Source organism: Neopelma chrysocephalum, unplaced genomic scaffold, assembly GCF_003984885.1.
Source record: "Neopelma chrysocephalum unplaced genomic scaffold, ASM398488v2 Primary Assembly neopelma1_300, whole genome shotgun sequence".
Classification (NCBI taxonomy): domain Eukaryota; kingdom Metazoa; phylum Chordata; class Aves; order Passeriformes; family Pipridae; genus Neopelma; species Neopelma chrysocephalum.
This window is the reverse complement of record NW_020897962.1, coordinates 1-23,943: the sequence shown is the minus strand read 5'-3', so window position 1 is coordinate 23,943 and position 23,943 is coordinate 1. Positions and strand designations below refer to the sequence as shown.

The following is a 23,943-nucleotide window of genomic DNA, read 5'->3' as shown; positions in this document are numbered from 1 at the left end:
GGCACCAGGCAGGAGGGACTCGCCGCGAGGCACCCCCGTGCCCTGTCCCTGCTGTGGAGACAGGCTGCAGGTTCCGCTTCTCTTAAGGCGCAAAAGCAGCCCTCAGCAGGGGAGGGGGGAGGCCACCCCCTCTAAGGAAACGTTACCTTGTAAAGCAAAGTTCTTCGTTAAACAGTCATTAATTTTAGCAAGGTTCTTCAATTAAAGAGTCATTCCATTTTCTACTGGCGGCCCAGTACAGGCAGGCAGCTCAACTGAAGTTTTATCAAACTCGTTACTGTTATTTCATTACGATCCTAAATTAAGGCTCACAAGAACCAAACTGCTTTTCAGAGGGGAGCAAATACAGTTATGAAAAATGTAAGTTTGCATTACTGCCCTGGCACCCAACATCTCGACTCGGGAGTCCTTCCTGCCCTGTTTATGGGCTCGACTAACACCTTTACCCATCTTGCTGCTTCTTTAGCAAGACATGCCAGTCCCATTACTCAGAGAACATGTTCAGCTGTACATTTCCTATTGCATTATCCTCTCCCTATTTGCACATGGTGCAACTTAATGCTAGGGATATGTTCTATCTTACAAGTGAGCTTTCTCTCTCCTTTGTTCCAGAGGTTGGAGCATTTTTTCCTGCCTTTTTTTTTTTGATTTGTTGGTTCAGGGTAGGTTTTTTCTAATTAATGCTTTACAGACTTAACACAGTATCTCCCCCTCATTTACCTCTCTTCTGGCCTGTTTAGATCAACATTAGATACAGCAGTAAAGTAAGCAATTATTATGTTCATTAGCCCTTGATTAGATTGACTTAAACAAAAATTCTGATCCATCCTACCACACCTGCAAGACAATCTGCAAAACCTATCCTAAAAATAAGGAAGTTAAACTAACAGCCAGTAAATCTAATATATAAGACAACTTCATTTCCCCTTTCCTTTATTTTTCCTGTCATCAGCTGCCTTTAAAGTAGCTAGTTTTAGGATAGGAAACAAATGCAGCTATTTAAAATGTATCTCTCTTTTTTTTTAAATAAAGGTCTATTTTGCATTTCAGAAGAGTCATGAAGCCAATTCAGGGAAATGGGAGACAGAACACAGACAAAATTAGAAATCACAAGTCACACTCACACCCCACCCTACTTGGATTTTCTACCCTGCCTAAATTCTTTTCACTGTTAGATGAATAAGAAAGGAGAACTCTCTCCATTGCACTCTTACACGTGCCACCGTAATTACACAGGACTTTCATTACAAGTAAGAATTTTGTATTCTGATCAACTCTCCAAGGCCCAGTTTCTGACATGGAATCAGAGACACGAACTGCATGGAAATAGGTACACCTCACAGAAATTGTAGTGTAAGTTCAGTAGGTACTGCATCTTCAGCATTGTGCTATGTCCATCACTTAACTATACTTGCCGCTGAGTAGACACTTACCCTGTCAGCTTCAGTAGAAGCCTAACGTCAGTGCTGAGTAGCAACACAGAATGCAACTTGAAGGTCCTGCTTTAGTTTACAGTTAGTCCATCTGTGCCATGTCACCCCCTTCAGTTAAAAGAAAACCAAGAGAGATCAGCAGTTCAAACAGGACCATTGACCATGATGTGAAAATTACACAAAGCTAGCAGGCACAGTTATCTAAAAGTTCATCATAACTGTCATCTTTTCTTAAACATAGAAAGAAGGTTGGCCAGTACGCTTAACTCATCAGTTGCTGCTGCAGCTGCATGCTCATGATACTGCACTTTCTTTCTTTAAGATGATGAAGTAACAAAGTAGACAATGCAGAGTTCACACACACACATACACAATAAAGACCAGAGTTCTCAGGAAGCCCTTTATTTAGTCAAGGCATTAAAGGAAAAACTACTGTTATTCACCATGCTTCTCATCTTGAGGTGGTTCATACTGAGCCAGCTGTGGATTTAAAGAAAGGAATTCAGTTAGTTGCAACATTTCATATAACACTCTACATTAAGAAATGTAGGAAAATGTTTGGTCTGGACTTGCTCCATTTACTTTGTGCACTTTAACTCACTCATCTTCATTCAAGTCCATTTTCAAGTGAGGAAACAAAGTAACCCTTCTCTCAAAACATCCATTTGTCACACTGTATAACCATGCAGCCATAACAAGGGGGCTTTCTAAAAGCACATAGGTCTTGCCCTTAATTTTCACTGCTTCTTGTTCTAGGACTCATTAAGTACTTTACATCTTAAATAGCAGTTGATAATGATGACCTATAAGCTATGGTTTCACTAAAACATGATTAAATGAAACAGTCAGTTATTCTCATTGCAACAGTATCCAAACTAACATTTCCTGTAGTCATTCTAGCTTCCACTATGCTTTCTGGAGAGCACAGCTTGGGCAACTATGCACTTAAATATGACCTTTACTTGTAAGTACTTCCAAGGAAAGATATGGTGTTCACTTGACCCCAGTGACATTAAAGAAAAGCTTAAGCTTCAAAAAATGTTGAAGAATTAGGACCATCTCTCTGAGATATGCTGGTTCGGTTTACTCAATTTGCAAATTGCAGAGTAACTTAAAAATAAAAAAAGTACATAAAAAGTAAATTAAAATACACATGTTCTTTCCTCATAGCAACACTAAACTGCAGCAATCACTCTGCTGCTAAAAAAACCTCCTAAAATAGCATTTTTTCATTCTTGTAGATTTTACTACAGTAGATGGCTAGTACACAATCAAAAAGTTTTCTTTTCTACCTAAGGCCTAACTATTGACTTCCTGTCCCTGCCTTCAACACATATACAAATACATTTATTGCTCAGAATGTCAGGTAAGGAAAAAGACAGATCTTCAGATGATTGCAACAGAAGTTCTCAATAAACGCACAGATAATGGCATACATTTTATGCTAGAGGACTGCTGAAAGAAAGCTAAACAGTAGTGTTCTCCCTGCATTCTGTGTGAAGTTCTACAGGATGTGAGAATGATGGGCATTACACAGTAGAGGAAAGAAAGGGGAAAAGAAACCCACACTAATACTGGAAAATATGTAAAGTAAGAGTTATCATTTGAAAGATGAATAACGTGAAAGCACAAATGAACCCATGACTACAGAAAGGCTTACTTTCCTGGAACAAGTCTTGACTTCTTTAAACAAAGACTTGAGATTGCTCTCATCTGCCTGTCTTATTATCGGTTGCATTTTTAAGTCTGCTGCACCAAGTGAACTGCTGGTCTACTGCTACTCCCCCTAAAATTCTGCTGTTTGCCATATTTCCTAGGAAGAAATAACAAATGTAGCTGTGAGAACTCACAGCGGGTAACAGAAGACGAGGAGAATTATTAGAACAGCAAGAGGGCACTCCAGCTAAGAAATACAAAGGGGTAATGCCCAAGAATTCCTTCTCCCAGAACTGAAGTGGGGTGGCTGTCTCCTAGTAAAAAGCTCTGTTATATTCACATATAACAGCCACCATCGATTTCCAATAAATGCACATAAATCTGTAGTGACATATAAGCTACTGGAGTATTAAGCACCTCAAAAGTTTCTTTCTTCAGTGTTTTTAGGAAGCTGTTCACACCTCTGAGCTCTTTCAGACAGCCTGAATGGTCCTGCCTTTAGCAGCACTCCAGACTCACTGCTGCTGCAGACAGAGAAATACCAGGGTCGTTTTAGGTAAAAAGCATAAATTATTGTTCCCTGTGGGTCTAATAGCCTCCACTGGTGACATCCTGACATGTGCAAGGGTGTGCCTCTGTGCCAAGTGACACAAAGTAATACAGAATATTCCTCTTTCGGTTTGCCTTTTGAAAGCCTTTATAATGGATACATTACCTGAGTTCTTCAAAACTCTCATGGAAGCATGAGCTACATAATATCAGACAAACACATCCAGACAGGATTGAATGAGGGCATATTAAACTTGATAACCCAGACTTTCCCTAAATAAATAAAATCCCAAGTTTAGTAATATTATATGTTATATTCTAAAAGAAGTCTCCCATTTAAAAAAATAAGCCTTAACTACAATGAATTCCATCAGCATTTCTCAGCCACGAGGCTAAACAATGCAATATTTATCAGTTACTCTAACAGAAGAAAGTCAGCTGTATTATAAGTATTAAAGTATTTTTTTGTTGTATGATATGGAACTACAGAGTAACACCAAGTAGACTTTTACCTTGCTTTTCAGGGTTTTATTTTCTTCCAGCACAGCTTCATATTTTTCTTTCATCTCTGCCAGTTCCAAGCGAAGTGCCTCTAATTCTGGATTCTCAGGAGCTGAAGCTCCCAGATGATGCTTCAGAAAGCTGATATTTAGATGTTAAGTATTTCTTCAGTTATACAGTATAACCACATTTTAGTTTTAACACTTATGTTGAAGTTAGCACTGCAGTACACATGACCAAAATCACAGTACACCATTGATGATTACTACAGTGCTTTTCATCCTATAGAATGAAGTTAAAAAATAAGAGAGGTTTTTAAATTCATAGCTATATTCCTTAAAAAAAACCAAACACAACCAAAACCAAGACATCAGTACAAGTTCTTATTATTAAAAAAAACCCCAACCAAACAAAAAAAAGAAATGCGAAGAAGCAAACTTCAGAAGCCACAGACACTGCAGGTACTCAAATGCTGCAGGTCTACAACTCTGTAATGGCCTATAACTTAGCTTTGTAATTGTTGGCACGCTGATAGCCCAGTTCTCTTGCATCCTGTCAGACTCTCCCTTCGCTTGTAAGAAGGCAATTATTAGCCAAAATGCATCGATAAAAGCCATGTTCTCAAGGCAAGGCTTCTAAATGAGCCTCTCCATGAGTCAGAAGCAGTACTGCTGTTTCACACAAGGTCTCTACAAACAAGACACAGCAGAGAAAAAGGATACTCCAGTGCACTATTTGGTTTCTCTGGCTCTTCATATAAGGCTACCAACACTGCAAACAGAAAATATTCATCAATTGCAAGAAGTTCACGCAACTCTTAAGTTTTTAAAACACATACCAACAGTCAGAAAGCATAACACATTTATAGCACATTTTCCCATTTAACGTGATTTTCACCTGTATACTTTGACATAAACAACAGGCCTGCTGTACAGGAGTAGACAGAGCATTCTACCTAGTAACAGTTAAATATAAGTTTTCTTGATCCCTAACCCCAGTCTTTGGCTAGTCTAGCACAGAACACAAAATGGCCTGGACAATTTTTACACATTCCACATGCAACACTAGTATTAGCTTTCATCAGCAAGACTGAAATTCTAATTATTTTGAGACTCCCATCATGTATCATTATTTCCACTTCTTTGAACCACAGGACATCAGCAGTTCTGTAACTTTCAGCATAAAAGCAAACCTCCATCGAACATCTACAGTTACAAAACTAAATGGCTACTGTCAGAGTAGGTGACACTGATAATCTTTATGGATGGGGCCCCCAAGGGCCACAGAAGTCAGACACGAGCAGCAATACCCTGACAGCTTAAACAGAAGTAGCCATATACATGGAGAACTCAGTCACACGAATACTCAGAAAGTTCCCAAACATAACCATTCCCCACTCCCTACAGGGACAATGTGCCAGTTCCAGATATTCGAACTACACAGTCAAACTGGTTTTAAGCTACACACCTCCCAAGTTAAAAACAAAATTAGGATGCCTCAGTGCTTGGAAGGCTTGTTTTGCCATTGCATTGGATGGTATTGCAATAGAAAAATCAAATGGTACTCACACACCAGGCCAAGAGTCTTAATGCAGCACCTATTCGCTCGACATCCTAGATCTGCTGCTCCCTCTTTAAACAGCATATTTTCAATCAGAAATGTAAACAGATTTTTGCCACATACTATTAGAAGGTTCTCAAAAAGACTTCAAAAGGATTTCAAAGATGCCAAGTCATATGTGTCAAGTTTAGCATCATCATTTTCCCCATTTTGATACAGGTAGTCACTCTCCAAAACATAACTTTCATTCATTTTAGAAAAAGCACTAAGCTCTACTCAAGAAAGGGTCTTAAAGAATTAAAGTGGAGTTTAAAATAATGCTTGCTGTTATATCGTCTCAATCGTTTACTTTCTTTGTAGAGCTCTGGCAGAATAACAGCCCCCAAGAAATTAACCAAAAGCACGCATTGAAAGAAGCACTTTGGCCGAGAGTAAGAGAGGTCTCCGACACACCCGTTCGGGGAGAGGAACAGCCTTGTGTCCCACACGCACCTCTAACAATCGACCCCCACAGGAACTAACGCTTTGTAACTCCCAGGGCGCGTTTCAGAGGCCCGCGACCCTCCGCCGCCGCCCGGACTCCATTTCCAGGCCACGCCGCACCAAGATTTTCCAGGAGAGTTCTGCTGCCGCCCCCTCGCCGACTGAGGGGAAGAGGCGGCAGGCGAGGCGGGAGCCGGCGGGGCCGCCCGACGGGCCGCCACAACACGGCCGGGCCGGGCCGGCAGAGCCGCAAGAGCCGCCCGCTGGCCCCTCGCGGGCAGGAGACTTACCCTTGGTGAGCACGTCCAGCACCCCCGACTTCTCCAAGTACTGGCGGAACTGCTCCCGCTTGGAGTCCGCGGCCTGAGAGAGGACGCCCACACGGTCAGATCGGCGGCGCGCCCCGCCTCGGCTGCCGAGGCGGCTCGTTGGCCCGGGCCGGCCCCGCTTTCCGCCGCGGAAGCGGCACGAAGGGCCGAGCCGGTGTCGGTCCCGCCGCTCCGAGCGGGAAGCGGGGCAACACCGCACACGCGCCGGCCCTGCCTCCTACCTTGTAGTGCGCCATCTACCCCGCACCGCACCCACCCCGCCGTGCGCCTGCGCCCTGCGCTTTAACAGCGCCAGCGCTTCCCCGCCGTTACCGGAGCGACGGGGCCGCGGCACCGCCCTCGGGCCTCGCCCCTAGCCGGGCTCTGAGGGCTCTGAGGGCATCGCGTCTCCGAGCGGCGGGGCATGCCGCGGCTTTCGGCCGGAACGCTGAGCTGTCCTGCCGGGGGCTTGAGGGGTAACTGCAGCGCGCTGAAATCACAGGATCACTGAGTATTTTGCGTTGGAAGGGACCTACAAGGATCATCGATTCCAACTGCCGACCCTTCACAGGAGCATCCCCAAGAGTCAAACCATGTGCCTGAGAGGACCATGTAAACACTCCTTGAGCTCTGGCAGCCTTGGTGCCATGAGCACTGCCCTGGGGTGCCTGTTCAGTGCCCAGCCACCCTCTGGGGAAAGAACCTTTTCCTGACATCCAACCTAACCCTACCCTGACACAACTTCAGGCCATTCCCTGGGGTCCTGTCCCTGGTCCCCAGAGAGCAGAGATCGGTGTCTGCCCCTCCTCTTCCTCACAGAAGGAAGTTGTAACTGCAATGAAGTCTCCCCTCAGTCTCCTCCAAGCTGAACAGACCAAGTGCCCTCAGCCGCTCCTCACACGGCTTCCCCTCAAGGCCCTAGGGGGAAGTTGCAGCAAGCAGCAGCTGCATAGGTGCCCACCCGAGGGGCTCCAAAGAGCAATATGTGGTGAAATCTTTGCATCATAAGGAAAGTAATTTGCCTTAGCCTGTTTAAAAAAACACAGAAGTAGTTATACCTGTTTATTTTTGTGAAAGTCTCTGGTATCTACTGACAGATAAAATCTGTTTATTATAGAAGTTAAAAAAAAAAAAGAAGCAACCAAATGATCTACCACCTGTGATGTTAGGGTCTTTTCATATTTCTTCTCTGTGCTCTTCTGCAATGTCTTCAGTTTTCACTGGAATTAAGTTACACTTTTCTGTTGGCAAGGTGCTGTGATGAAATTAAATATTTCACCCTTGTCCAGACAAAAAAAGTTAATAAAATTCTGCTCTCAGCAGCAGAAAAACAAATTCTTTTGTAACTCATCTTGAACAACAGAAATGCAAATGTCATATCCCATATGTAAGCATCTAAATGCTAACTTGTTATTATTTGGCAGTGGGACTGGAGTGCATTAAATACTAGGCTTTTTATTACAGAGACATTAAATGTAAAACAAGCATTAGCAGTTATCGTCCGCAGAATCTTATGCATCAAGAAATGCAAGAGTTAAAGCCACAATAGCAGTATTAACTGGCCTAAATCAGGCTACACATTTATGTGCATTCCAGTATATTACACAATGTTAAATTTTACAGTGTAAACAGAATTATGTAGGGCTGTATTTATGTACACACACAGAACGATATGAGGCAAAAAGGATACCTGCTGAAAGAAATCGACAGTGAATAGGTGTAATAGTACTAATATGTGTTTCGTACGTGGACAGGGCCAAAAGAGCTTTTTAGGTTTTCAGGCTCCTTTTTTTCTAGTATTGTACAGCTTTTCAGCCAGTCTGAAGTATGGCTGTCTGGTAAGCACAATGACAATGCACCTTAAAGGATTTAATTATGCTGTAATGTCATGATGATACATCTCATAAAATATTTTTCCAGTACATGTACAGTAAATCACACCCACTAGTAAAAAACCCACGTGTATACACTACTGCATCTCAGCTGTGACCACTTCACCAAGTATTTACAGCCTGGCAGTGCTGTGCGACTCAAGTAAATGTATTTCATACATAGAAAGCTCTATTACAAATGTAACATAGTACTTTGTTCATCTTTGCCTCCTTTACTATTTCAAGGTATTTCTTGGAAATTCCATTACACTGCATGGACCAGAGCTGCAAGTGAATGAATATCCTTAATGTCTTATCACCCCCATAAGAAGCATAAACAAAAATGCTCCTTCTAAACAAGTATAAGCTTTGTTTGATTTAAAAGTTTATCAGAATTTGAGGGAAAGACAACAGAAAGGGAATAGTTTTACAATTTGATAAACCTTTTATATGTCTTTTGACATTGTAACTGAAAGCAGGAATGTACCACTGTATTTACTTTTTTTCCTCGCTCTCTTTTTTTTTTTTTCTATTTTCCATAGTAAGCCTTCTGGTTTGTGAAATTCAAAATTTCTGATTAATAAATTTCAGTAACTTGTTTTCTGATTTAAAAAAAAATTGCTATCTTATTAGTGTTATGCAAAATATCAAAATTAAAGCTCACAGCTTGTTTGCAATTCATGATGCTTTAAAAATGTAATAGTGTATTGAACTCTAATAGTAAAAGAAATTCACTTTGATTTTTCTGCTGAGGAAGTCAGTGGTGATACACTGAAAAAGAAAGTGTACCATGGAGTCAAAGAATTAGTGATCAGTATATCAAATGTTTTGTTCTTTTTGTATTTAACACAGTTTGAAGAGTGGGATATGTTTGACATTCTGCTTTCAGACAGCTATCAAAAGTTTGAATTCTCAGACTAAGTGGAAACATGTTTACCAAAAAGTTCTTCTGAGAGCGCCAGTGCCACCTTTAGCCTAATTTCATTTACTGGTCTTCGTAAAAGATATTGTTAGACTCTACATTTTTTCTCCTACTTTTATTCAGTTTAGATAGTATTATCGCTGTGATTTTATGCCAGACTTTTCCTAATATGTGGACTTTGAGGAGGTATGTTTTCCTTTTTAGCTGGAAGGAGTGTAGAAGTTTATACACTGAGGTCTGTGACACATTTTCATTACAAAGGAAGTAAAGGGACTGTTTGAAAGTTACTTAGCTGCTATTCAAAGGGTTACACAACTTTTCTATCTACGTGAAAAAGCTGGTTAAAGTTGAATGATTTAGCTACTCCTACACACAGGTCTTGCTTATGTCTCCTTGTTCAGTAATTATTCCAGCATTGATGGGTTAACTCCCACTATATTTGAAGATCAGTAGGGGCACGCCTGCTGCTGGCATTACTTGACAGTGACAGTTGCCTGGACAGAGAGTAAAGCTTAGGACTATTCCAGTTTCTACTTTGTGTGGATTCTGAGCTCACCTCCTCTGTAGAGTCAGGAGTGTCTGGTCGGCTAAAATTTTTTACATCAGTATTGTAAGGAGTTTGGGCGTTGTTTGCACTGAAACTGCTTTGTCTTCTGTTGCTGCTTTTTGGAAGAGAATTTGTCAAAGCTCCTGCACTCTCAACCGTTGCTGAGCAGTTCCAAGACGAACCAATTCCGTGCTGTTGCCTAAAACTGGTACAAGGAAAAGTTGTATTGGGTTGCAGTGAAGTTTGAGATGGCATGTCAGTAAAGCTTCTCAAACACATGTTTGAAGCCATATCTGCATTCTGAGTAACAACAAGGAAATGTTTCTTTTCAGCCTCTTTTTGTGCATCATGTGCTTCAGTCCCAAGCTCACCAAGAAAACCCTCGTTATTATTCATGCTGGTATTTTGAGTCTGATTGTCTAAAGCATTTGTAACTGGCCTCTTCTTTGGCAATTTATTTTCCTGATTGCAATGGGTGTAATTACTGCTGCTTTCTGTATGCTTATTTTGCACAGACTGAAACATAGAAGGAGAAATTAGAACCGGGTAGACAGTAGTGTCAGTTTGCTTTTCCATTAAAAAGGTATAACTGCTAAGTGCACAAGGAAGAGTTTTCTGAGGGGTGGTGGGTATTCCAAAAGAAGACTGCGGTATCACAGAGTATTTCTTAGATGTGTTTATGTGGAAATTGTCAGAGTCGTCCTTGTTTTTATTCTGCTCACAGAGTCCCATTTTAATTTTTCGGAATCCTAAGTGGATAATTTCCAGGATATTTAAAAGCAATGATACAGTCGCTATTGATTGCATGAATAATATAAAGACTGTCTTTTCTGTTGGTCTAGATACAAAGCAGTCAACTGTGTTTGGACATGGATCTCTCTGACATTTATAAAGGGGATCTAGATGAAAGCCATAAAGAAGATACTGCCCAATCATAAAACCGACTTCCACTGCAGACCGCGTGAAAATATGTATCACGTAAGTGCAGAGCAAAGAGCCTCTCAGGGGTGCTTTATTTAGCTTTCTTTGATCCAATTGCCGGAGTTCTCTCTCCAGCCTTTTACGATCTTCAGTCATTTCTAATTTGGTGCTTTCAAGTTCCACCTTTACCTGAGCTTTCTTTTTTTGCCTCTCTTTTTCCAAGACTCTCAGTCTGTATAAGGCATGACCCATATACACCAAGGAAGGGGAAGACACAAATATAACTTGCAAGACCCAGTATCTTATGAGAGAGATGGGAAAGGCCTCATCATAGCACACATTTCTGCAACCAGGTTGCTCGGTATTGCATATAAATTCTGATTGCTCATCGTTCCAAACATCCTCGGTTGCCACTCCAAGGACAAGCATTCGAAATATGAAGAGGATCGTTAGCCAAATCTTTCCAATAATAGTAGAATGGATGTGGACCTCTTCTAAAATGCCTCCAAGGAAATTCCAGTCTCCCATGGTTATTCTGCCATCTTAACACTAAAATGTATGAGAGAAAAAAAGTATAAAACATTATAAAATCTGCATTCCTTCCTTAATGCATTACAAAAAAAGTGACACTGGGCAAAACTATCGTAGCTTACATGGTAACCATGGCAACTTGAACAACTGCTCACTGATAATTTGGGTATTATTCTCTCTCATCTACAAGATGGAGAACTGCATCATCTGCCCGTGCCTACTTTATCTTCAAAAGATATCCTGATAAGCATATCCCTATGAGGTATTAAGCACCCTCAGACTGCATCGGATCAGTGGAAACTAAGGTACCTCGACTTGTAGCAGGATTTTAAGAGCATTAGTGATCCATTTGAACCATCATATGATAGCAATGTAGGAGCAGTATATTATACTTAGGACACTTATGAAGGTACAGGAATATTTCCTGGTCCTCTTTTTCAGATGTTCCAAGTCCCACATCACAGCTGAAGTTATGGTAATGTCTAATTACTGTTTCACAGTGGAAATTGGTTACACAAAGGAACTCCAGAGGGAATAAAGCATCTCACTAAAATTTCTTTGTTAATTTAAAAAATATATTTAAGCATATAATTTTGTGCAGACAGACATTTGCTCTTTGTTTGCGGATGTCGATGATAAATAAATAGAATTACCATAACCGGTCTTGTTTCCTCTGATCTATGACACCTGCATTTAAAACAGCGAATAAGGGCCTAAGTTTCAAGAGTTACTATTTTTGGCTACAATTCTTTGAGAAAGAAATGATTTATACAAAAATTCTTTACCAGCATTATGTCTGGGGATAAGCAGTATATCTGTAGATTTACCTTTTCATTGTATGTACAGTACAATTCAATAGATTTCAGTTATACTGAAAAGGAGAATAGTATCTTTTTTTCAGTATTTTTTAGGAAAAAGGCGGTTTAACATAGCTTTTTCTGTTCAAATGGGATTAATTTTCACCCTGTAAAATAAGTGTTAAGAAATCAGAAGGAAGTTGGAGTTTTACGGTTGCAATACTGATGACTATAGAGGGAACTTCATGTAAAGGCAGCCTTCTAAACATGAAAATACTCTTGCAAATCAGTATACAAATAGGCAAGTTAGACATTTTTTAAAGAGAAGAAAATAAAAAATAAAATTAAAAATAAAACATACCTGTCTTTACAAAAATATGTAAAACTAAACATCTGCGACGTCCAATAAAAAGTTACAACCGCTGCCATCTTCCATCCATCTGAGTAAATTGTTCTGGAGGCGGCATTAGCAGCGCAACGGCCAAGGACACAGCCTGCTATTAATATGTAACTCCACTGCTAGGACCAACATGAGTTAAGAAGTATATAGGACTATAATGTTCTTTTAGGTGATTCTCATCAGTGCTCTGCAAAAGTGTATTCCTGTTTCAAATGTCCTGCGAAGGATGAATAAACTTCCTCTGCTGAGCACTCTAAAAAGCTAATCATTATATTTTAATTTTGGTGCTGAGGATCAGTCAATAGGTCATGTCCGATTTCATAGTTAAATGACAGCTTGCCTGGAAGTACTTCATCATTTTGGCAAACTAGCAGTCTACAGCCAGCCATTTCTAGGATTCTAAACATATGTCTCTTCTGTGGAGTACTCAAAGTATGTTTCTAAACATTTTTCTGTTATTGGTAAAAAATCATCTAAGTCTGCTGAAGTGGTCCACTGACACCCCTACACCCCCCCAGCTCCTTCAAGGATGCTGAAGAAGATATGTTTGAAAACTCTGAGTATTCAATGAGACTGAACTACCGTGGCTGGAGGTTTACTTGTTCTGTAAAAGCTAATTGTTAAGGCGAACATTTAATGGTCTGCACACCACGTTCTGGGATGCATTGCCTCATTCAAAACGGTATTGCAGTCAAATAACAAGCAGGTTTGCTGCAAAACATCCCCCAAAAGTTTTAATGACTATATTATGTTTAGTTTAGGGTCAAATGTCACAGTAATCAATAATCATTCAATCATGGAAATATTCTCTGAAGATCAAGGCCTTTTTATTCCTATTCATCAATAATGTCGACTTTGTGTGTACAATTGATTTTTATTTTCTACTGTATTTGTCTGACCCACAATGGCTAGCTAGATAATTAGAGGCACAAACATTGGTGACATGCCTGTGGGCTTTCAGGGTAACATGGACTCACTCCCATAGTTTTCTTTCAGTAGTGAAGTAGGATCAAAATAATAAACTGCAATAATGAGAAATCTGGACAACTGTACTACTCAATGTTGTCTTTAAGACCACCAAATTCAGAAGTACTGTGTTTGAAGGCAGATCAGAGATTACCCTATGAAGACTGAGGCACATACTCTTCACATTCATCTGTTTTCTGGGCTGACTTTTGATTGCTAAGAAGACACACATGCAAATCAGTAGATGCACACTTACGTTTTCACTTTCACAAGCAAAATTTCTGAAGATGTCCTGTCATGTATCGGGTTTAAGGTGGTTTTTTTTTTTGTCTGGTTTTTTTTTAGTTTCTGTCTGCCTTTATCTTAGTTTGCTGTTGATATTTTTTAATTCATTTCTCTCTTAGTTCCTTAGCTTCAAAAATTTGAGTTTTCTATCTACTTTTATCTAGCTTGCTGTCTCCTTTCCTCTATTAATCCCTTGGCTTTAAGATTTTGCTTACATATATGCACTGCTACTGTAGCTTGCTCTTTTTAGTTCTCTCTTGACAGTCTTGCTCCTTTTTGCATTTTCAAGTTTCCTTCCATGTCTACTTTGATCAGGCTCACTCTCCCTATTTTTTTCTTGAGTCTCCACCGCACTCCATTAAGTCACCCTTAGACTGGGGAGTGTGGGGAGACATGCCTCACAAAAGTGGGGCACGGGGGAGCAGTAACGCCCCCCCCCAACTCGGGGGCTTGGGGGCCCCCCCCCCCCCCCCGAGTGTGTCATCCTCCCCCCAAATAAAGGCACCAGCCTTTATTTGGTCTTGGAGGTCTTCATGGTCTTGGTGGGTCTCGTGGTCTGCTGGGGTTGGGGGGACAGAGCCGCCCCCTCCAAATTGGTCAGAGTCCCCACGAATGGCCCAGAGACTCTCTGAAAAATGATTGGGGGGCTGAGGGGGACCCGGGGGAACCTTCCGGCGTTGTCGCCCCCAGTCGGTGCCGACAACGTCACATGGGAACAGCCCAGGTACCTTCCTGGGATCCCCCTCCCGCCCCCCCGCCCAGTTGCCCCCGGGCCCCCCTCGATTGGGTCCCACGGGGCCCCCGAGGCTCCGCCCCCCCCGTGTCACCCGTCGCAACAGTGACACTGCTGGCGTTTTGGTGGCGTTTCCCTCCGGGGCGGGGCCTCCCCCTCGCCCCCCCCAAAACGGTCCCCGCGCCCGCTCCGGCCCCATTTGCCCCTGGGACCCCGCGGGATGCGGCCTCAGAGAGGTAAGGCGGGGAGGGCGCAGGCCCTTTAAGACCCGGTTTTAGGAGGCGCAGGCCCTTTAAGAGCTCTGGGAGGGGGTGTTGGCCCTTTAAGACACCTGGAAGGGGACTCTGGCCCTTAAAGGCCTTCCTTTACGGGACAGTGGCCCTTTAAGAGCTACTTTTAGGGAACACTGGCCCTTTAAGACTCGTTTTTAGGGAACATTGGCCCTTTAAGAATCGAGGAGGGGAATGCTTGCTCTTTAAGAGACCGGGAGGGACACACGCACACAGACACACACACACACGCCCTTTAAGCGGAGATGGGGGTGGCGGGGGAATTCCCGTGTCCCCTCCGCCGGATTCTCCCGGCGGGGGTGAGGGAGATCCCGCGGCGGCGGGGCCAGCGAGGGCGGGCGGTGACGCAGTGGGAATCCCCGTGACTTCACGACAGGGGCATTCCCGCCTCTCCGCGGGGGCACCGTGGGTTTGAGGAGTCCCGGGAGTCGAGGCGGGGGGGTGGCCGGGAGTTCGGGTGGCATAGCGGTTTTGGGGGGGTGTCTCAGGAGTTCGGGGGGGGACCCCCGGAGGTCTGGGGGGTACCCCAGAATCTGGGACTCTGGAGCGGTCCTGGGAGTTTGGCGGGGTCTTGGCTTCAGGGGAGATCTCAGGAGTTTTAAGGGTCTCCCAGGCACTCCGGTAACCCCCCAAATCCCTCCTTGCCCCCTCTCAGGCCCTCCCCGCGCAGCCCCCCCGCAGACGGTAAAGCAACTGCTGAAGGAGCTGCGGCAGCAGCAGAGCGGGGAAGGGGCGAGACTCTCGGTGAGTCACGCCCCCTCCTCCAGGTGACATTCCCCTCCGGGACACCCTCCTCCCCCTCCCCTCGCTGACCCCCTCACTGTCCCCTCTGCCCTCCAGGGTTTGGCTGTGCCCGCCCCGCGCCCCACGGATGGTGAGTGACCTCCGACCCTCCCGGTGTCCCCCAAATCCCATTCATTGCCCTCCCACTCCCCTCCCGTGCCCCTCTGTGGCTCCAATTCCCCCCCACTGCTCCCCCAATCCCCCCTTGTGCCTCCTAAATCCTCCCCATGTCCCCCCTATTGCCCTCCCCAATCCTTCTCAATCAACCCCAAGCCCTCCCCTATGTCTCTTCCCCTCACACCTGGTCTTCCCTTAGGTGCCACCTGGCCCAGACCCCATCTAGTGTCCCCCAAGCCTTGTGGGGTCCCCCCTGTGTCCCCTCCCAGCAGCCCTGTGGGGGCCCATGGGGAAGGGGCCCATGGTCTGGAGGGTTTTCAGGTGAGAGGGAAGTCGGGGGGGCAATGGGAGGGAAATGGTGGGCACAACTGGGAGTTAGATGGGGGGCAATGGGGGGAAATGGGGGCCAATGTGGGGGCAATGGCAGGAACGGGGAGAAAATTAGAGGCAAAGAGGACAGATGGGGAAAATGGGGGAGGACATCTGGGGGAATGGGGGACAATGTGGAGTTAAATAGGGGCAATGAGAGGGTTAAGGGGGGCAATGGGAGGGAATGGGAGGAAATGAGGGGGAATGGGGGAAATAGGAAGGCCATAGGGGGCAATGGAGGAAGCAGTGAGGGAGATGGGGAAAATGGGGATAATAGTGGACAATGGGGTGGCAGCTGGGTAAGGCAAAGGGAGAGAAATGGGGGGAAATGAGAGGGTTACTGGGGCAGGATTTGGGAGGGGCCCTGGAGCCCTGAGGGGTAACTGGGACCAGGCCCCCTCCCTTGATCTCTGCTTCCCCCCCCAAGGCTGCTGCTACCCCTGGCCCTGCCTGGACCCACTCCCCCATGCCAGGTGGGGAATTTGGGCCCCCCCCGATGGGGAGGGAGACCTCAGACCCTGATCTTGACCCCCGGGAACTGGCAGTCGCCCGTGCTGCACTGTGGGGCCAAGACCCCTGGGAGCTCCTGCGGCAGGACGACGAGGGGGACACGTGAGGGGGGGACCATCGGGGGCCATGGGGGGTACAGGGGTCATGGGGGCTATGGGGGTTCTCCATGGAGGGTCAATGGGCTGGGCTCAATGGGGGCAGTGGCGAGATCCGTGGAGGGTATTTGGGTGGGGGGGGCGGCAATGGAAGGGTCAATGGGGGAAGCAAATGGGGGAGTGACTGGGGGAGCCAGTGGGGGGGAAAATGGGGAAGTCGGGGGGGGCAGTGGAGTGTCAATGGGGCCCATGGGGAGGACAACGGGAGAGTAAAGGGGAGGCAATGGGGTGAATGTGGGGTCAATATGGGGGGTCCATGTGGGGTGAATGGGGGGTAAATAGGAGGGTCAACGGGGAGTTCAGTGGTGGGCCAACGGGGGCAACAGTGGGCCAGTGGGGAGATAATGGGGAGGCAATGGGCGTGTCAGTGGTGGAGTCAGTGGGGCAAGAAGGGTGCTGGGAAGCCTCTGAGGCAGTTGTGGGGTGCTGGGAGGAGCCACAGGGTGACAGATCCCTGGGGGGGGTGTCTGGGGGTCAAGGGAGTTCCCTCTAACCCCCCTCCATCCCCAGGCTGCTGCACGTGCTCTGTGCAGGGGGGCTGCGGGCACCCGCCCGGGCTGCAGCCGAGGCTCTGCGGAATCTGGGAGGGCTCGAGATGCGGGAGCACCTGGGAAAGGTGAGAGGGCAGCACAAGGGGTAAAAAAGGGGGGTATGAGGGGAGTGAGTCCTCGTGGGGCAATAAGGGGGTGGCGGGAGTAAAAGGTCAATAATGGTGTGATCCCAGGGTTATGGGGGTAATTAATTATGGGGGTGGGGTAGTTAATTCTGGGGTAATTAATCACAGGGTTCTGTCACAGCCTAATAATGAAGGGATGAGTGAGTGATGGGGGGAAAAGGGGTAATTAATAATGGGGGTAATTAGAGGCCACTAAAGGGCTAATGAAGGGGCAATTAATAACAGATAATTATTTAGGGGATGGTAAGGGGATGATAAGGGGGGGCAGAACAGTAACAGTGCACCAGGGTGATAATTTGGGGCTTGGGGGTGCCGCGTTCTCCCTACCACCCCGGATTCCCCCAGACCCCACTGACCCTCCCTTTCCCTCCACCAGACCCTCACAGACACCTCTTTTACCCCCAAGACCCCCTGACCTCCCCCCCAGACTCCCTCAGATCCCCATGACCCCCCCCTTCTGCCCTCCCAGACCCCGCTGCTGGTGGCGGCAGCAGCGGCAGCCCCAGGAATTGTGCGGGACCTGCTGGTCTTGGGGGCCAATCCTGACGCCGCTGACCACAGAGGCCGGACGGCCCTGCACCTGGCAGCAGCCTATGGGCACCCTGAAATTCTCCAGGTGAGACCACAACCGTAAAATCCTCCAGGTGAGATGCCAAACCCCTCCCTGGGCTCCCCAAAATCCTCCAGGTGAGACCCCAAACTCCGAATCCTTCAGGTGATACTCCAAACCCCATGAAATCCTCTAGGTGAGAACCCCAAACCCTGTATGTGAGGCCCCACAACCCCAAATCCTACATGTGAGACCGCAAATCCTCCACGTACCACCCCAAACCCCCCTCGGGCTTCTTCGAATCTTCCAAGTGGAACCCCAACCCCTGCAGGGCCTGGGGGCAACCAGAGGGGACCCCAAAATCCTCCCAGAGGGTACCCAGGGGGACCGCAACACTTCCCTGGGGGGTGTCAGGTGTCCAGGAGGGACCCCAAGCCTCAGGGCAGAACTGAAAACAGGCCCCTAAAGGACTCAGTTGTCCTGTGGGACCTCAAAAGCGGCTCAGAGAGGGCCCAGGTGTCTGTTTAGGACCACCAAACCCCCATGGGGGACCCCAGAATCACCTCAGTGGGACCCAGGCATCTGATGCCCTGCTATTGGGGACCTCAAAACCCCCCAAAGGGGTCCCATGTGTCCAGGAGCCCCCAAAACTGGCCCAGAGGGGTCCCAGGTGTCCAGGAGGGACCCCAGATGCCCAGGGCAGACTCCACAACCCTCCCAAATGGGTCCTAAGTGTCCAGGGGGACCCCAAATCTCTTCCCCTGCCTTTCCAGGCCATGATGTCCTCGGGGATACCTGTCAATGTGGAGGCCAGAAACTTTGAGGGTCAGTAAATCTGGGGGGGCCCAGGGTGGGGAAGGGGCTCGGGGTGGGTCCCTGAGTTTGAGGTGAGGGGGATTCTTGGGAAGTCCTGGAGTCCTTCTTTAGGGGAGACCAGGGGAGGTTCAGTTGAGGAGTCTCAATCTGGGGGGGGGTTAAGATATTACTGATTTGGGACATCTGAGGAGGCCCCAGTTTCAGTGTCTTGGGGGGGTCCCACTTGAGGGGACCTCAGCGTGGAGGAGTTGGGGGTCCCTGCTTTGAAGGGGTCCCTGGGAATCTCCATTTTTTTGGTACCTCTTAGGGGGGTTCGTGATGGAGACATACCTGCTTTGTGGTGCTGGGGGTCCCCAGTTTGGGGGTCCCAGTTAGTTGATGAAGGAGCATCTGGGGATGTGTGTCTGTGCTTCGGGGGGCCCCTGGCAGGATTTTCAGTTCCAGGGGGGCTCTGTTTGGGGAGGGCCCATCCTGACCCCCTTTGTTCCCCTTCCCAGGCCAGACGCCCCTGCACTGTGCTGTCCTAGCCCACAATGCCTCACTGCAGGGGGGGACAACCCCCTCGGGGGGCCCTGTGGGGGGATTCCCCACTCCCACCCTCCAGGACCGACTCCGCTGTGTCGAACTGCTGCTGCACATGGGGGCAGACAGCAGCAGCCAGGTATGGACACCCCCAGGATATGCAGGTGCCCCCCAGGTATCCCTCAGACCCCCTGGGTGCATGCCCAGCCCCCTGTGCCACTCTCCAAAGACCGCTGTGTCCTGTCTCAAGGTCCCCATGAGCTGGATAGACCCGAGCTCCCAGGCACTGGGGTCTGAGGGGGTCAGGGGGAAGTCGCAGGGGAGGTGGGACTCCCTGTGGGACCCCCTAGACTCCTGTCTCCCTCCCAGGACACCAAGAGCAGCCTGACAGCCCTACATCTGGCTGTGCGGGGCAGCAACCTGGCCCTGGCCCACCTACTGCTGCGCCAACCCGGTGCGGCCCCACGCCTGGTCAATATGAAGGTTTGGGGGGCTTGGAGGGGTTTGGGGGTATTGTGGGGCTGGAGGGAGTTCTGAGATACTCTATGGGGGGCCCTAAGGGGGGCGATCAGAGGTGTATGTGGGGCAATATGGGGGGGCTCTGGGGTCCCCCCAGGGTTTAGACAGGCACTGGGGGCTGGGGGGGGGTGGTGTTTGTGGGGGGGTAGAGAGGACTTTGGCAGGTTTTTGGGGGGTTCAGAGGGGCCAAAAGGGCCGGGGGGGCTTTGGGGTATCTGTGGAGGGGCTGGGGTGGCTGGAGGTGTCAGATCTTGAGGGTCTCTGAGGTACCTCTCAGGGGGCTGGAGGGTGATTTGGAGGTGCCCTGAGCCCCTCATGTTCCCCAGGCCCACGGGAACACCCCCCCTGCACATGGCAGCAGCACTGCGCGGAACCCCCAGCCAGGAGCCCCTCGTGCGGCTGCTCCTGGCCTGGGGGGCTGATCCCAGTGCCCGAAACCTGGAGCACGACCTGCCTCAGGGGCTGCTGCCCCCTGGGCCCCCCGGAGACCAGGTGGGACCCCTGGATCCCAGCACCCCCCTAGCACCCTGCTGCATCCAAAACCCTCCTGCTGGTGGGGAGGAAATGCCCCAAATCACTCCTGGAACACCCAAATCCCACTGTTTTACCCCAAATCCTGCTTTTGTACCCCAAATCCCATTGCTTTACCCCGCATTGGTCACAGCCAGCACAGCTTCATGAGGGGAAAGTCCTGCTTGTTGAACCTCATTTCCTTCTATGATAGGGTAACCCACTTAGTTGATCTAGGAAAGCCAGGAGATGTAATCGTTTTGGATTTCAGTAAAGCTTATGACAAAGTCTCTCCCAGGATCCTTGTGGACAAACTGTCCAGCCCACAGCTGGATAAACACATTATGTGGTGGGTGAGCCGTTGGCTCATGAGTCGGGCACAGAGGGTGACAGTGACTGGAGTGACATCAGATTGTGACCTGTCACTAGTGGGGTTCCACAGGGCTCCATCTTGGGCCCTGTGCTCTTCAACATCATCATCAATGACTTAGATGCAGGACTGGAAGGGATACTACTTAAATTTGCTGATAACATTGAACTGGAGGAGCTGTCGAGTCACTCGAAGGCAGGGAGGCCCTGCAGAGACATCTCAACAAATCTGAGAGATGGGCAATCACCAACTGTGTGAAGTTTAACAAGGGCAAGTGCTGGATTCTGCACCTGAGGCGGGGCAACCCTGGCTTTGTGTATAGACTGGGGAATGAGAGGCTTGAGAGCAGCTGCGGGAAGGGACCTGGGGGTCCTGGTCGATGGCCAGTTGGCCCTGAGTCAGCAGCCAGGAGGGCCAAACTGGGGGGCATCAGGCAAAGCATCACCAGCCAGTCAAGGGAGGGGATTGTCCGGCTCTGCTCTGTACTGAGGCGGCCTCACCTCGAGTCCTGGGGACAGTTTTGGGCACCACAGTATAGAGAAGGCACTGAGGTAAGGAGAACATCCAAAGGAGGCCACAGGGATGAGGAAGGGTCCAGAGGGGAAGCTTTATGAGGAGCGGCTGAGGGCACTTGGTTTGTTCAGTCTGAGGTCAGACCTCACTGGGCTCTTCAAAATCCTCATGAGGGCAGGTACCAACCTCTTCACTCTTGTGACCAGTGACAGGACCCAAGGGAATGGCTGGAGCTGTGCCAAGGGAGGTTTAGGCTGGGTATTGGGAAAAAGTTCTTCCCCCAGAGGGTGGCTGGGGTCCCCAGGGCAGCGGTCACGGCCCCAAGGCTGACAGAATGCAAGCAGTGTTTGGACAATGCTCTCAGGGACATGGTGGGATTGTTGGGGTCTCTCCTCTTGAACAGGGCCAGGAATTGGACTAGATGATCCTTGTTGGTCCCTTCCAACTTAGCATATTCTATGATAGCCTGCTGCTTTATCCCAAAATCCTGCTGCTCGCCTCAAAATCCTGCTTTTTTACCCCAAATCCTGCTCTTCTACCCCCTAAATCCCACTGCTTTACCCTCAAATCCTGGTGATTTACCCTCCCCATTTTCACAATCCCTGAAACCGTGGAGTCCCGCCCCCGGACATTCAGGTGACACCCCTGCATTTTGGTGTCAAACCCTGGAATTTGGGGATCCCGCTGACCCCTCCCTCCCCCACAGCTCCGCCTCCTCCTGAGGAGCCGCCGCGGGTCCCGCCGGTCCCCCCCCCCACGGCCGAGTGATGTCATAGGGGCGGGGTCTCCTGAGTATGGGAGTGGCACACCTCCATATGGGGGGATTCCCCACCATGTCAGTTTTTCCTGATTTCAATGAAATTGCCCACAAATTTCTGTGAAATGAGTTTGAACCACATTGGTTTGGGGAGGGGGGAGGTGGAAGAAGGGGGAATCCAGGCCCCCTTTTCCCCCCAGTACACTCCTCCCTCCCCAGCCTCGTTAATGGAGGTTGCTAATGAGGTGGGGGTCCCCCCCAAATTGGGGCATTTGGGGTGGAGAACCTCAAAACTGAGGAATTCTGGAATTAAATAAAAACATTGTTAAAATCTGAGTCCAGTTTTTCCTAGTCCCCTCGGTCCCTCCCCAGTCTTTCCCAGTGCATCCCAGTCCTTCCGCAGTGCATCAAAAGGGGGGAAAAGGACTTTGAATTGAGGGACAAACCTTCTTTTCCGTTATTTGAAGGATTAAATTGAGGAAACCCCCTTCTTTGGCACCATTTTAAGGCCTTAAATCGAGGGGGAAAACGGCAGGAAACACGAGGGTACAAGGGCAGAAAATGTGAGGAGAAAAAGGCAGTAACCATGAGCCCCCCCAAATCCTGAAGGTCGCCCCCCAGACCTGGGGGGGAGGGGGCGAGGGGGTCGCTGGGGAAGCTGCAGAGGGGACACACCCCTTAGAATCATCAAACCCCTCCCAGCACCCCCCAAACCATCCCAACTCCTCCAACCCACCCTCAAACTTTCCCAGCACCACCCAACACCATTTTAGCTACCTCTAGCCCCACTGTAGCCCACTTCAACCCCACCCAGCACCACTTAAAGCCCAATTAGTGCCCCTAAGTCCCTCCCAAGACGGTGCCCACGGTGCCATCAATTGCTTCCTGCAGTGACTCATGAATATGCACAAAGTCATTAATATGCATGAGGAGGCTTAGGATGCGGCGTGGCCTTGGCGGGGACCGTAGTCCTTTCACTTACCTCACGGGAGCTTTCTGTCCTGGCACCTTTCCATGGAATCATAGACTTAATGGAATCATCAAGGTTGGAAGACACCTTTAAGATCATCCAGTCCAACTATTACCAAACACTGCCACTGTAACCCCTTTGCCGATTAACTTTGCCGATTAATTTTGCCGATTAACTTTGCCGATTAATTTTACCGATTAACTTTGCCGATTAATTTTGCCGATTAATTTTGCCGATTAACTTTGCCGATTAACTTTGCCGATTAATTTTGCCGATTAACTTTGCCGATTAACTTTGCCGATTAATTTTGCCGATTAATTTTTCCGATTAACTTTGCCGACTAACTTTGCCGATTAATTTTACCGATTAACTTTGCCGATTAATTTTACCGATTAACTTTGCCGATTAATTACACCGATTAATTACCGATTAATTACCTATTAATTACCGGAGTGCCGGGAGCACCGGACGGGCAGCACCCGCAGCGAGGGCTATTACTCCATCAGCCGGCGCGAGAAGGAGCGGTACCTGCACCCCTGCCCCACCCCCCGGCCCGACCCTGACGTGCCCCCCCGACACACAGGTGAGATCAGGGCGACCCCCTCACACCGTGGTGACCCCCTCACACCGTGTCCCCGTCCCCAGGGCCCGAACCAGGTGCTGTCGGAGAGGCGCTCGGAGCAGCGGCGGCTCCTCAGCACCATCGGCTCGGCCGCGCTGCCCGACAGCGAACTGCTCAAGCTCAACCAGCTCAAGGTGGGACGGGGGGGCTCTGGTGGGAGGGGGGGCTGCACCCCGGGGTGGGAGGGGGGCCCCAGGTTGCTCCGTGTCCTCTGCGTCCCTCTTGCACTGTTATTTTTGTCCCTCTTGTCACATCCACGTTCTCTGTGTCCGTCACGTCACATCCATGTTCTCGTTGCCTCTCACGTCACGTCCGTGTCTTCCCTGTCTCTCCTGTCCTGTTCTTGTCCCTCACGTCACATCCGTGTTCTCCACGTCCCTCTTCCCATGTCCACGTCCCTGTTTTCCCTCTCCCTGACCCCCACGTCCCCC

The 23,943-nt window shown here is 48.3% G+C and overlaps 3 protein-coding genes across 4 annotated transcripts; 1 reads left to right on the top strand and 2 right to left on the bottom strand.

The window, feature by feature from the left end:
• Positions 1 to 1,811: 1,811 nt before the first annotated feature.
• Positions 1,812 to 6,819, bottom strand: MYCBP (MYC binding protein). Its single transcript, XM_027705011.1, has 5 exons — positions 6,733 to 6,819; positions 6,473 to 6,545; positions 4,862 to 4,910; positions 4,151 to 4,280; positions 1,812 to 1,913 (listed from the first exon to the last, which is right to left on the bottom strand). The coding sequence occupies exons 1-5, from the start codon at positions 6,745 to 6,747 to the stop codon at positions 1,869 to 1,871; spliced, it is 312 nt and encodes a 103-aa protein (XP_027560812.1). The 5' UTR covers positions 6,748 to 6,819; the 3' UTR covers positions 1,812 to 1,868.
• A 799-nt stretch (positions 6,820 to 7,618) lies between these two features.
• On the bottom strand, positions 7,619 to 12,653 carry GJA9 (gap junction protein alpha 9). Of its 2 annotated transcripts, XM_027705007.1 has the most exons (3): positions 12,441 to 12,653; positions 9,840 to 11,300; positions 7,619 to 7,770 (listed from the first exon to the last, which is right to left on the bottom strand). In XM_027705007.1, the coding sequence occupies exons 2-3, from the start codon at positions 11,277 to 11,279 to the stop codon at positions 7,717 to 7,719; spliced, it is 1,494 nt and encodes a 497-aa protein (XP_027560808.1). In that variant the 5' UTR covers positions 11,280 to 11,300; positions 12,441 to 12,653; the 3' UTR covers positions 7,619 to 7,716. The 2 variants fall into 2 exon arrangements, with proteins under 2 accessions (XP_027560808.1, XP_027560807.1); XM_027705006.1 differs by lacking the exon at positions 7,619 to 7,770 and having other exon boundaries at positions 9,288 to 11,300.
• Positions 12,654 to 14,614: 1,961 nt separating this feature from the next.
• On the top strand, positions 14,615 to 22,256 carry LOC113978240 (NF-kappa-B inhibitor delta-like). Its single transcript, XM_027705008.1, is given in 13 exon segments — positions 14,615 to 14,699; positions 15,409 to 15,497; positions 15,594 to 15,627; positions 15,853 to 15,974; positions 16,450 to 16,634; positions 17,198 to 17,303; positions 17,833 to 17,979; positions 18,687 to 18,738; positions 19,227 to 19,390; positions 19,621 to 19,734; positions 20,097 to 20,111; positions 20,113 to 20,262; positions 21,870 to 22,256. Coding segments are annotated over 13 exon segments (1,338 nt in total). The 5' UTR covers positions 14,615 to 14,683; the 3' UTR covers positions 22,014 to 22,256.
• The last annotated feature ends 1,687 nt before the right edge of the window (positions 22,257 to 23,943 follow it).

Coding starts and splice junctions, on each gene's coding strand:
- GJA9 (XM_027705006.1), bottom strand. CDS start 11,279: ATGGGAGACTGGAATTTCCTTGGAGGCATTTTAGAAGAGGTCCACATC.
- MYCBP (XM_027705011.1), bottom strand. Junction 4,911..6,472: donor GCTGGACGTGCTCACCAAGG/GTAAGTCTCCTG, acceptor TTCTGTTTGCAG/TGTTGGTAGCCTTATATGAA. Junction 1,914..4,150: donor ATAAAACCCTGAAAAGCAAG/GTAAAAGTCTAC, acceptor TTAAATCCACAG/CTGGCTCAGTATGAACCACC.